Raw genomic sequence first — 14,088 nt, forward strand, 5'->3', positions numbered from 1 at the left:
CTAAGAACCACTGACTTAATTAACTCCTAGCCAACCTTTGTTAAGCCATCACTCATTGACAGGAGATGTGTTTTACCTGCACCAAGTCTGGCTTCTTGCCTGAAATCCTGACAAGCCATTGCAAGTTGGCATCAGCTGTGCTGACCTACCTAATACCACAACCCAATTTAACATAGAAAGTCTGAGGCAGTCCAGACAAGGCTGAGCTACAACTCCCAATGGGCTTTCCTAGCAATGCTGATTGCAGGCCAGCAAAATCTGGAGAGCTGCAACTTAACTTATGCGACCTGGTGAGTGACAAAGAAAAGCTGCTTTGTCTCATGGCTACCATCTGTTTGTGGCCCACTGAACTGCCATGCTTGCAACCATTTTGCAAGCCATCCACACTGCAGGACCCTGACCTTTTCCCTCCCCTTTGGAAGTTCTAGTAATGGTCTGAGGCATTTAGGATCAGACTTTCCACTTGGTTGATCCCTGGATTGTTAATAAATACGGAGAGAGCCTTCTGTGACAAAACGAAGCAGAAAGGAAGTATGCTACTGTTTTACAATATTGCTTTTTGTACTAATAGTTGGTTGTAACTTCTTTATTTTCCTCCCTCTCCTGGACAGCTCCCTGTGGTGGCCACCTAACCTCACCAAATGGAATGATCCTGTCTCCAGGGTGGCCGGGATTCTACAAGGACTCTCTCAACTGTGCATGGGTCATTGAAGCTCAACCAGGGTACCCAATCAAAATCACATTTGACAGGTGACCAACAATTTAATCATGTCAATAAAATTACATTATTGGAAATGCTCTATATGTCAGCTGGGTTATAAATTGTCCTGGGGTGTCCTTTGTGTTTTCTGAACTTGGTGGAGTTTTGTGGCGATCATTTCATATCAGAGTTTCTTGCAAAAATCAAATCCAGAAGCACACACAGATAACTGAATCAGCTGGATTTATTAACTTCTTTATATTCATAATAACACATAATAACACATAAATAACACATAAATAAACATATAAATTTACAATACCAACAGTTGATTCTTTAGCTCAGATCAGCAGATATGTTCACACACAGCTTCACAGCTCAGAGTTTAACACACACACTGGTTTCAGTTTTGTTTCTCTGCACAGACTCAGAAGCTGCAGACTAAGACACGCCCTGGTTCCAGTCTGTCTCAGCTCCCAATTGGCTGACTTAGTTGCTATGCCTATTCATTGGCTGACCTTGTTACCATGTCTTCCCAGTCATGAATATTCTGACATTTTGTTATCCTCAACAGTGTTAGAAAGGAGTGGTTGATATTATCTAGTTAGATAATGAAATATCTGGGGGAAAAACAGCCAAGCTCAGAGAGAGCATCAAGAGCCCCACAGTTCAACTCTGAGCTACAAGTATTCTCTTACATTGGTATAAATACTCATTTTTTAAAATAAAATAAAATAAAATTTACTATCCAGGTTCATTTGTTTCTCTCTGCTTGTGCATATGGACATTAGGTTGTGAAAAACTTGAAAAAAAAATATTTATTTTATGAAAAAAGCTATGATACACTTTTTAAAAGATGCTTCATTGAACTAAATGCCTTCCTTCACTGCTGAAAGCAAAACAAAATGTTGTATTGTGTTTCTGAGGTTTCTTCCATCATGAGGCTAAGTTAGCTCTTTCTGGCTCTTTAGTGCCTAACGGAGTGAGATGGGATGGAAAATCTTCAGAATCTATTCTGATTTAAAGTTTTTTGGAATTTTTTTCTCTTTCAATGAATACATCAAAGAAAACATTTAAACAAATAGAAAAGGAAACATGAAGAAGAATGAAAAACATATTTTATTCTTTTTCATGTTCCCTTGTGTATGTATATACACATGCAAACCAGTGTTGGGTTTCAATTTTTTTTATTACCGGTTCTGTGGGCGTGGCAGGGGAAGGATACTGTAAAATCTCTATTCCCGCCCCAATCCAGGGAAGATTACTTCAAAATCCCCATTTCCTCCCGATCAGCTGGGTCTCGGGAGGCATAGAATAGATGGGGGCAGGGCCAGTCAGAATTTTTACTACCGGTTCTCTGAACTACTCAAAATTTCCACTACTGGTTTTCCAGAACTGGTCAGAACCTGCTGAAATCCACCTTTCATGCAAACACATACTACACATGTTAAGATCACTTTTGTACAGTACACTTTAATACTCTGGTTTCTCTTCAGATCGTATAAATCTTTTGCCTTTTACTTTTGTACAGTACTTTTGCTATCAACACATTCAATGTTTTGAGAAATACGTTTTGATTTAGCTATCAGATAAAATTGGAATATAGATTGTCTGCATTAATAAACCCAAATTTTGACTACCCAAAATTGGTCAGGCCCAAGCCCAAAGATGACAAGATGAAATCCAGTTGAGTCCCAATTCTTTATTTGCTCACATCTAATAGACAGAATCTTGCCAGGCTAAAGCTGTAACCTTCTAAGCTATTAGATATATCCTGGGAGATATTAGTGTGTGGCTACTCTGAACCTCTTCCTTCCTCCCTCATCCAGCTGGGGACTATTCAGTCTGTTAACTTGGGCTTGTCTCCAGAATGTGCTGCCTCCTCTCTGGGAAAGCTTTGTGCTGCCAAAATTCCCCTCGCTGTTTCTCCAGGTGCACATTCCATCACAAGAACATTTAAAAAATTTTTAAAGATAGATTTTGAATGGGAATTGAAATAACTCCTTTTCAGGGCACGCTTGCCTTTCTCCAGACATATCCACTACAATTTGTGTCCTTTTTCCTTTGTGCCATCCACTTTTCTCTTAATTTTCACCTAATCCAGAGCATTTTGGGCATTCTTGATGAAGTGAAGATAAAAGGGAAAAGGCATTGGAACAGCTGGAGGTTAATGTTTTTCTTTTAGTATGAATAACAAGAGCCGACAAAGGATTCTCAAAGGATTCCTGTCAGGTGCAGACAGCAAGTACCTCTTTGGGAAGCGGACATATTCATAATGGTGCTCAGTGGTGGAATGCAATTCCCAGGGAGGGAATTAATTATTTCATCTAGGCCATGTTTTTCTACCCTTGGGCCTTTCTGTTCTTGCTGCTCTTTTAAAATTGGTTCTGTTTCATGTTTTATTCTCTGTTCAGGGTTATTGATCTTAATTTGCCATTTGTTTTAATCACAGTTTATGGTGTTGTTTTTAGAAAGTATTCACTTCGTTTTGATTCTGTAAGCTGCTGTGAGAACTTCAGTAATAGGAGCAGTTTATAAATATGGAAGAGGGAATAAAATTAAATGGGGCGTGTGTGAACAAGGGTAGGATAGGTTCAGCTCACTTTGGAGAATCATATTTAACCAGGGGTGGGCTCCTGGGGGGTTCAGCAGGGTTCAGACGATCCTCTAGCCAAGGATCGCCGGGGTTCGGTGAACCCCCAAATGCCACCCATGGCTGGCCATGCCCACCCTGCCCCACCCCTCCCAGGAGTCTCCACGTGGCCGGTTCATCATTCCAGGTAAGTGCAGGGGCCACTCTGAGAGTCTGGGAGGGCAAAAAACGGGCCTACCGGAAGTTCTGGAAGTCCAGAAATGGGCCCGTTTCCGGCCTCCAGAGAGCCTCCGGACCCCAGGGGAAGCAGTTTTCACCCTCCTGAAGGCTCAAGGAAAGCCTCCGGAGCCTGGAGAGAGTGAAAAACGCCCACCCCTGCCATGGTGCAGGTACCAATGTCATCCACCCCACAGTTCACACGAATGCCTTTTCGATGCTTGGCAGCTGCCCACATTTATGGCCATTTGCAGAAACCAGGGGTCATGTGACACAATATACAGAGGTTTTGCTGAAAACCAGTGTTTACTTCTGGTTTCCAACAAAAACATGTTGTTGTTGTTAGTTGCGAAATCATGTCTGACCCATCGCGACCCCGTGGACAACGTTCCTCCAGGCCTTCCTGTCTTCTACTATCCTCTGGAGTCCATTTAAGCTCATGCCTACTGCTTCAGTGACTCCATCCAGCCACCTCGTTCTCTGTCGTCCCCTTCTTCTTTTGCCCTCCATCGTTCCCAGCATCAGGCTCTTCTCCAGTGACTCCTTCCTTCTCATTAGGTGGCCAAAGTATTTGAGTTTCATCTTCAGGATCTGGCCTTCTAAAGAGCAGGCAGGGTTGATCTCCTCTAGGACTGACCAGTTGGATCGCCTTACAGTCCAAGGGACTCACAGGAGTCTTCTCCAGCACCAGAGTTCAAAGGCCTCAATTCACAAAAACAAAAACATAACCCATATCAAACAATTAGTTTGCTTAACAGCCACGGTGTTCATTTTATGGCCACTGTGTTTGCTTAATAACTGTTGCAGGAAAGGTTATAAAATCAAGCCTAATCAGTGGTGACCCACTTTATGATGATCACTACTTATGACCGTAATTGTGAGGCTTAATTATGGCCATAACCGGAGGACTATCTGTTATGGGAAGAGAGAGGAGAGGATGAAAGGGGGCTAATGAGCCTTGGTGGCGCAGCAGACTAAAGCACTGTTAAGTAGCACCAGCTGCCTGCAATTACTGCAAGTTCAAATCTCACCAGGCTCAAGGTTGACTCAGCCTTCCATCCTTTCGAGGTAGGTAAAATGAGGACCCGGATTGTGGGGGCAATAAGATGACTTTGTATAAAAAAGAACACCGCTTGTGGGAGCCGAAAGCCCTACTAAGCAGGTATAAACAAAAGTATGAAAGCTATTGCTTAACACATTGTAAGCCGCCCTGAGTCTCCGGAGAAGGGCGGCATATAAATCGAACCAATAAATAAATAAATAAATAAATAAATAAATAAATAAATAAATAAATAATTTATTACCAGCTTTTATCTCAATTTTTTTTTCTGTAGGTTTAAAACGGAGGTGAATTATGACACGCTGGAAGTGCGGGATGGCAAATCCTACTCCTCCCCCTTGATTGGGGTTTATGATGGGACCCAAGTCCCCCAGTTTCTCATCAGCACCAGCAATTTCCTCTACCTGCTCTTCACCACAGACAAAAGTCACTCGGACGTTGGCTTTCAGATCCACTATGAAAGTAAGTAAATTAGGCCTTTTCCAATGTCACGATATATCACCTAAACCTGTAGAACCGATCTTCTTTGTAGGCTTTTAATCCAGGGGTGGGTTCTACTTACCTTTACTACAGTGGTGAAATGTAAAATTTGTTACTACCGGTTCTGTGGGCGTGGCTTGGTGGTGGTGGTGGGTAATATGACTGAGTGGGCGTGGCCAACTTTTTTTTTTTTTTACTTTTAAAACCATTTTTTCTACAACCTCTTCGGCTGAAGAGGTTGCAAAAAAAAATGCTTTTAAAGCCTCTGACGATCCCAGCTGACTTGCCTGATCAACAGAGGCTTTCTTTCTTTTTTTTAAAGCCTCTGACGACCCCAGCTGAGCCATGCGATCATCAGAGGCTTTTTTTTTTTAACTTTTAAAAGCATTTTTTTTGGCCAAAGAGGTTGTAGAAAAAATGCTTTTAAAAGTAAAAAAAAGCCTCTGATGATTGTGCGGCTCAGCTGAGTGGGGGGGTGGGCAAGGATTTTTGTTACCAGTTCTCCGAACCACCCGCCTCCATCGCTACCAGATCGGGTGATCCGGTCTGATCCGGGAGCATTTCACCCCTGGTTTGGGACAGGGGTGAAATCCAGCAGGTTCTGACAGGTTCTGGAGAACCGGTAGCGGAAATTTTGAGCAGTTCAGAGTACCGGCAAATACCACCTCTGGCTGGCCCCAGAGCGAGGAGGGAATGGGGATTTTGCAATATCCTTCCCCCAGGAGTGGGGAGGGAATAGGAATTTTGCAGTATCCTTCCCCTGCCATGCCCATCAAACCACGCCCACCAAGCCACGCCCACAGAACCCGTAGTAAAAAAATTTGGATTTCACCACTGGTTTGGGACCATAAAATATGGATTAACATCCCATGGAGTTCATATAGTTCAGGCCTTTTCAGTTGGCAATGTCTCTGGAATAGCCTCCTTCTGCAAACCTCACCAATCATCATTTTGGCTACTATTACACTATTTATTTCATGTACATTATCCTCCAAATATGGTCTATGATGATTACAATGAGGACAATGATGTGTTTGTATTTCCTTTCCCTTTAAAATGTTTTAGGGTTGTTGCTTCAGGTTTACCATTTAATACACCCATATATCCCATGCCATAATCAAAAAGCAATGTTTCAAATCCCATTTCCATTCCATTCTGTATTATATTAATACACATTAATTAAAATAGCCTCATTATCAGCCTACAGTCAGCACCAAATGTTCAATTAACAGCAGGGCAATGCATTATTTTTCTCAAAGGTTCCATTAAACACAGTGTGGTGGTCCCTGACCTAAGTAAAAACAAAATGTAGATTTTTTGATTACAGTTCTAAGTTTCACTGAACAGAAGTCAGGTTTTGAAACGGATGTAAATCTGACCAGATTGGACAGTACATGTTTCTCCCAGAACATTGTTGGGTCCCAAGTTTAATATTTCTCAATACTGAATAGGATGATGCAAAAACGTGTATTATTAGACGAAGAAAAATTATCTGTGTATCCCATATTTTTATTGAGATCAACTCACATTTTACTCAGCTTTAGTGGCAGCCATGAGGAGGCTGATTTCACTGGTATCATATAAGCCTCAGTCAGGGGTGGGTTCTACTTACTTTTACTACCATTTCGCAACAGGGCCGCAGAAGCTTCCTGATGACGTCTGGGTCAGTGAGCGAAGCCTTCTGCCTTTACTACCGGTTTTATTACCGGTTTTACTACCAGTTTTACTACCAGTTCTTCCGAACTGGTCCAAACTGGGGGCCACCCACCACTGGCCTCAGTACTATCAGGCACAGACTGAAAAATTGAATGCCCTTATTTTTTACAGCGGTAAAGCTCCAGTCCGATCACTGTTTGGATCCAGGGATTCCAGTCAATGGTCTACGATATGGGAATGATTTCTATGTGGGGGCACTGGTGACTTTCGGCTGTGATCCAGGGTATACTTTGAGTGATAGTGAAGCTCTGGAATGTGAGCCAAATTTTCAGTGGAGCAGGCCGCTTCCAAGCTGTGAAGGTAAGAATCTAAAACTGGAAAGCTAGAAGTTGAACAGAAAAAAGATATGCTGCACTGATTCTATTCATCATTAGGTGTGGTTGAATGTAGTCTAGATTCCCAAGTAGGAAAGGATGCATTCCAGAGGGCAAAAAGGCCGCTAAGAATGGAGAGTTTGGTCAGGAGAAAGAGAAGTAGGAAGGCTCCTCCCTAGTGATTCCAGAGTTTGTCTATAGTGATACAAATGGTTGCTTTAGTTTGATAAGATTTCTACCTATAAGTAAAGAATGTAAAGGAAATTACACAGAAATAGTTCCTAGGGGCCAAAATCCCAGGACTGGATCTCTGCAATGTGCTGTCTTCCATATTGCTGCATTCTTCTTTCCTTCCACCTGCCCCAAACAGTTGTACTCATTTGACTTAAATCTGGAAATCTGTAGTAAAGATTTTTTACTACAACAGTAGTAAAATTTGTCTCTTACTCTTTAGATAATTGAGTTGAAGAAAACACAGTTCAGTCAGCAATATCTAAGAGGAGAATTCTGTGTGACAGAGCTCTGAATTCTCTTTGGTCTTTATATTCAAATCAAAATCCATTGGCCTTATCTAATTCTCAACGTATGTTATTTGTGTTAGGTTCCAGTGGGAATTTTGCACAAGACCTTGGAATTCTGCTTAAGAATATCCAAAGGACTTGCCTTCTGCCACTTCAAGATTTTTTTGAAGGGAATTGTATAGACATGTTTTTAATAGTTCAATAAAATAACTATAGCTGCCTGAAATCTTCCTTAATGTAATTTTAGAGGTTCTCAAGCATCCTTCCTAAGTATCAGAAGCCCCAAAGGATAATAGGGAGAAGGGAGAAGCAATGGAAGGTGTTTCCAACATCTTTTTGGTTAGGAAAAAAGAAACAAAATCGAACTCTTCCAATAGGGCAGTGGTGGAATATAACTATTTCCAAGGTTATTGTTACACAAAGTCCTTGGAAAGGGGTGTGTGTGTGTATGTGTGATAAAGAGCAGACAGGGTTGGGACAACACAGTTCTTCTGTTTGGGACAAGTCAGACTTGGAGCTATGTTCAGCTCTACGTTTTCTGCATTTGATCAGAAAATGTGGGTGTACAAATGCAGAACAAAGTCAGAGATCTTACAGATCTTGAGTCATGGCATACATGCAAGCTAGCAACAGACAAGACTCCCAGTGATGCACTCCAATGTTCTTTGATCTCCAGTGAATTAGCTGCAGGAGAAGGTCCCTGTAAAATGATTACAATGACATGCTTGTCTAGGTATAGCTGGATAATCAACAATAAGACATCCAGATGTGCATGGGAAAGGGGGCAGAATGTGTGGGGTGATGTTTATGTCCTTGCTGGGGGGGGGACAACTTCACAGCTGGGACCTCTAATGTCTGCTTCTTTTTTTGTGATGGTTTTCAGCTCTCTGTGGAGGATACATTCAAGGATCAAGTGGCACTGTATTATCCCCAGGCTTTCCAGATTTCTACCCCAACAATTTAAATTGCACTTGGATTATAGAAGCTTCACATGGCAAAGGTAAGTCCTATGATTCTTCCATGTTTTCATCAACCCTCCTTGGAAAGTTAGGAGGATATTTCACACACACACACACACACACACGAGTCTTGGTGTGCTCCACAGAGCAGGCATAGAAGCAAAAGAAGAGGAGTGATTGTTCCACTATCATTATAAAACAAAGATCCATGGAGACAAAGTTGAACTCAAAATAGAAAAATGGAAATAAAGAAGGCTGCTATTCCAATTTAACTTAAGAGTATAGTTTAGATCCACTTTCACTCTTATGATGATCCCCTCACATCATTAAGGAAGCTTCATCTTTATGCATCTTTAGATACTTCCTATAACCTCCTCTATTTCTAAGGTAAATGTTTGAAATATTCTTGGAACCCCAAGGTGCACAAAATATGTCTATAGTCATCTGCTTTGAGATTCATCAGGCTCACCAGTAATTAAACATTGCCTTTATTTATTTATTTTTTATTAATAGGCAACTGTAGAAGCCATAATATGTTACCAACAGCTTGAAAAAGTTGGATATCTTGTAGACAGATAGTATTTTTTATTATTGTATGTATTGAATTGCTTCTTTTTTTCTTCCTGTCTCCCAGTACTCTTTACAATTCCTTCCACCCAAATTTCCTTAAATCCTCTTCTCTCCCTCTCTCCCTCTCTCCCTCTCTCCCTCCCTCCCTCCCTCCCTCTCTCTCTCTCTCTCTCTTTTGCCTTGGGTTGCATTTTGGCAGAACATACATTTCTTTTCTCCTCTCATCAGATTGTCTGAAGCTCTTTCCTGCTTCCTTTCCTGTTTCTCTCTTCTTTCATAAAGTGGAATTTGAAGAAATTATGCTCCAAAGAGCTGAGGAAAAAAAAAGAGGGATTTAGGGAGGGGGGGGCACAAATTGTACATTAATTTTGAATGTCCTTCAATAGCTCAATTCCTCTAGTTTGCTAGGAATCCAGACAATGGGAACTATTATCCATCAATTCTGTGTTGCCAATTGTATTAAGGTAGATAAACCCATTGTTGAAAAGCGCAACACATTACTAAAGAGTTACATGCTGTGCAGGGTATCCCACAGAGCTGAGCAATCTACTCTTCATTAATCCACTCAGCCCTGAAATCTCACTTCTGATGAGAAGCTTCTCATTATCCTACTGCAACACTCGGCAGATACCACATAGAGCTTGATTCTCTCCCCCTAAAATGTTATTCAAATGGCGCCTTCTTTTCGTTCGGATCAAAGGGTGGCTTTTGGCCACCCTTTGTGAGCAGTATTTGTAAGCTGTGCAGGGCAACATGCTTTCACAGCACCAGTTTTATAAATAGTTTATTTTGCAAATGCTAGGATCTCTCTGGTACCAGCCTTATGGGATCAGAATGCATTACGGCAATGCAGATGGGTGGTCTGTGATGTGCTTCCATGGAAGAACCTGGCAGCAATCTGAAGATGACAGTAAAGTCAAAAACAGACCGACAGGGCAGGTCCAGTCTCTGATCCAGCAATCACTTCTCTGTATAATTAAAGGCTCTGGGCACTTCCAAGGCAGAGTTCATGCAAAGCATCATCATCACAAACACAGACACGGTGATTTCAGGACCCTGGACAGCTATCAGGAATTTACAATGAGTTTTAGCTCCATGTTTACTTCTTCTCCCAGGCACTATATTTTTTTCCTTTCTGCTGGGAAAATAGGAATCCTGGGACCCCACCCCTCCCCCCAGTCCAAATCCCCATCATTTTGACCAGATGGCTATCATGGAGGTTTAGTCAGAAAGCAGCATTTTACCAGGTACATTAATGAGATTATTCCTGGCTTTTCTGTCTAATCCACCAGGACTATTAACCTTCAACATATTCTTGTCTTCCCTCACACCAACATTAACATTTTAAAATATATATTTTGTCATGTACCTCAGAGAGATCTATTGCCAGATTAAAGAAATAAAATTCAGGAAACTTAGAAATAAAGTGCAGGAAAAGATTCTATATTGGTTATTTTCTACAGGATGGGTAGTTTTAAATTCTATATATATATATATATATATATATATATATATATATATATATATATATATATATATATATATATATATATATATATATATATTAATGAGTAGCTGCCAATTTGTTTCAATCTAGGGTATCCCAAAGGTGCTTTTTTTCAAGAGGCAACTGGACTTTCTGGTTTTTCTTTGAAGACGTTTCACTTCTCATCCAAGAAGTTCTTCAGCTCTGCAGAATCATCTTGGATGAGAAGAGAAATGTCTTCAAAGAAAAACAAGAAAGTCCAATTGCCAATTGAAAAAGCACCTTTGAGACATCTTGAATAACAGTTCTATTTGGACTTTTCCATTTTTCTGTCCACTTTATCTATTTGAGGTTTAGACCAGGGGTGAAATGCTCCCAGTTTGGACCGGATTGCCCCATCTGGTAGCAATGGAGGCGGGTGGTTTGGAGAACCGGTAGCAAAAATCCCTCCCCCCCCCAATGTCCAGCTGAGCCGCACAATCATCAGAGGCTTTTTTAAATTTTTAAAAGGATTTTTTCTACAACCTCTTTGGCCGAAAAAATGCTTTTAAAAGTAAAAAAAAAAGCCTCTGATGATTGCGTGGCTCAGCTGGGATCATCAGAGGCTTTTAAAAGCATTTTTTACAACCTCTTCAGCCGAAGAAGTTGTAGAAAAACTGGTTTTAAAGTTAAAAAAAAAAGTTGGCCATGCCCACTCAGTCATTACCCCCCCACCAAGCCACGCCCACAGAACCAGTAGTAACAAATTTTGGTTTAGACTAATTCTTCTAGAGGGAAAGATTTTGTGCAAGTGTGCACAGTAGTCACACACACAGAGACATCCACCCACACTTCGTCCTTCCATTATTTTAAAGCTTCCTGTTATCATAACTCCAGTTCTCTTGAAATTGACATCTATCATGAAAAAAAGAAATATAACAACAACAACAACAACAACATATTGAACCTAGGATGCTGGCAGCAACCCGTATCAACCATTAGCACCAGTCAGTGGTATTTGTGATGCATTTTTGAATGTCCAGTCGACTGAGTTTCATGTTTAATGAATAAAGTATATATTGAAGTCTATTTCTTGAAGTATTATCTGCTTTCTCAATCTGATGTTTTTCTTTGGTTTGTACAGCCTACTTGAGGTCTCACAGTCTCTAGATCAGTGATTCTCAACCTGAGCAAGTTCAAGAGGTGTGGACTTCAACTCCCATAATTGGTGAGTGGCATGCTGGATGGGGAATTATGGGAGCTGAAATCCACACCTCTTTGAACTTGTTCGGGTTGAGAATCGCTGCTCTAGAAGGGCGGAAAAAGGCTCAGTTCCTCATCAGGAATATCAGTGTCTCCTATTCTCCCTTGAAAAAGGAGCCATCAACCTCCTTTGAAAACAAAAAACTCTTTTTCTTATCCAGCTAAAGCTGAGCATGTCCATTTCTTTTGCTCTTATCCCTTAGAATTAAATTTCTAGTCTGTTAAATCTTGTGTTATCAAAGCCTTGAGGCTCTTGGCTTTGTTTCTGATATATAGTTGTTTGCAGTTAGCAGCCTCACTTCATGGAAGTCCCTAGGCACTGATCAGCTCTTAATAAGGAGTTGGCTGTTACTGTTTGAAGACAGAGCTTGAAGCTAAATGGACCAATGGTTTCCACTTGATATACTGTAGTTCTTCACTCCTGGGTAGTCTCCACCCATTACTCTAGTATTCCTTCTGAAAATTGCATTATCAATTTAGGTGGAACTAATCCTGTAAACAGGCTCCCTATATTCCGGGAGTATTGAATGGGAATCTTGAATGGGGGTAAAATTATCTCCATTTTTTTTTTTAATTTGATTTATATGCCGCCCTTCTCCGGAGACTCAGGGCGGCTTACAATGCGTTAAGCAATAGCCTTCATACTTTTGTATATTTTTACAAAGTCAGCTTATTGCCCCCACAAACTGGGTCCTCAATTTACCTACCTTAGAAAGGATGGAAGGCTGAGTCAACCTTGAGCCTGGCAAGATTCGAACTTACTAATTGCAGACAGCTGGAGTTAAATGGGAGCACCCACCCTCTGGAACGAGCTACCCCCAGGAATACGACTAATCCCGGACCTCTGGACCTTCCGTCAAGCTTTGAAGACCTTCCTATTTCAGCAAGCTGGGCTGGTTTAAAATTTTAATGGGTTATTTTAAGGGTAATGGGTTTTAATTGTTTGGGAAGCCAATTTGATTTAATTCTGCTTTTAAATTATTTTAAATTTTATATTGTATGTATTTTAATTTTGGCTGTTCACTACCCTGAGTCCTTCGGGAGAAGGGCGGTATACAAATTTAAATAATAAATAAATAAATAAAATAAATAAATAAATTACAATGCATTAGTCTGCTGAGCTATACAGGCTCCTTAGAATTACACATCATTCTAAGACCCCAAAACTGACAACTGCCTATGAGAGACATACTTGTATACTCTCTGTGTTTAGTAAAGAGTATGCAAGTATACATGGAGAGTATACTTGTATACTCTCTATGAGAGACATACTTTCAATTTACTTACCTTAACCCTAACCCTAACCCAGGAGTCAGCAACCTGCGGCTCTGGAGCTGCATGTGGCTCTTTCACCCCTCTGCTGCAGCTCCCTGTCACTCAAAATATGCGTCACAACCACCAATGTGTGACACCCGCTGGCACGTGATTTATTGAGCTTTTCAACCCCCGGTAGGCCAACCATGGATAAATCCAAGAAAAGAAAAGTTTCAGAAGAAAACAGAATGTTTAATTCAACTACATATGCTAGTTTTGTGGCCACTCAAGAAATAGTCAGGCATGGGGAGGGTTTTGTGGCTCCCGGTGTTTTCTTTTCTGTGGGAAACGGGTCCAAATGGCTCTTTGAGTGTTTAAGGTTGCAGACCCGTGCCCTAACCCAAAAGTAGTGTGGAGACAGCAGGCAAGATAAAAGTGGTGGTGGTGGGGAGATATGAAATAACCTTTTCCTTGTGTTGAGGAAGATTGGCCTTTTGGAATAACGAAGAGTGTATGTGCTAAAAGTCCAAAAATCCCCTTGTATATCAATACATTATATTTACAACCCTGAGACTTAGTCATCATCTGCCCCCATTGAACATTTTTTCTCCTTCACTAAGAGATTTTAGCCAATTGGTGGCACAGTGGTTAGAGTGCAGTAATGCAGACTATTTCAGCTGACGGCTAGCTGCAATTTGGCAGTTCAAATCCCACCAGGCTCAAGGTTGACTCAGCCTTCCATCCTTCTGAGGTGGGTACAATGAGGACCCAGATTGTTGGGGGCAATATGCTGACTTTGTAAAAACCACTTAGAGAGGGCTGTAAAGTGGTATATAAGTCTTAAGTGCTATTGCTTAATGCTATTGCTAATTTGGTGAGCAAAAAAAGAGAGGATGAATTGCCTGTTTTATTGGAATGTCTCAGAGGAATCTGTCAGCAGATCCCCACTTTTGTTAGGAGGGAGAATGAATGCCTTT

At 41.0% G+C, this 14,088-nt stretch overlaps 1 protein-coding gene across 2 annotated transcripts in view; it reads left to right on the forward strand.

The window, feature by feature from the left end:
• CSMD2 (CUB and Sushi multiple domains 2) overlaps positions 1-14,088 on the forward strand; it is an 822,245-nt gene that overhangs the window by 585,820 nt on the left and 222,337 nt on the right. For both annotated transcript variants that reach the window (XM_034413370.3, XM_034413371.3), the window contains 4 exons: positions 612-750; positions 4,844-5,031; positions 6,877-7,065; positions 8,484-8,600. In XM_034413370.3, coding sequence (XP_034269261.2) covers positions 612-750; positions 4,844-5,031; positions 6,877-7,065; positions 8,484-8,600 — 633 coding nt within the window. The remainder of the gene's footprint in view (positions 1-611; positions 751-4,843; positions 5,032-6,876; positions 7,066-8,483; positions 8,601-14,088) is intronic.

This window comes from Pantherophis guttatus, chromosome 10 (genome assembly GCF_059756535.1).
Source record: "Pantherophis guttatus breed Tessera chromosome 10, ASM5975653v1, whole genome shotgun sequence".
NCBI classification, from domain to species: Eukaryota; Metazoa; Chordata; class Lepidosauria; order Squamata; family Colubridae; genus Pantherophis; species Pantherophis guttatus.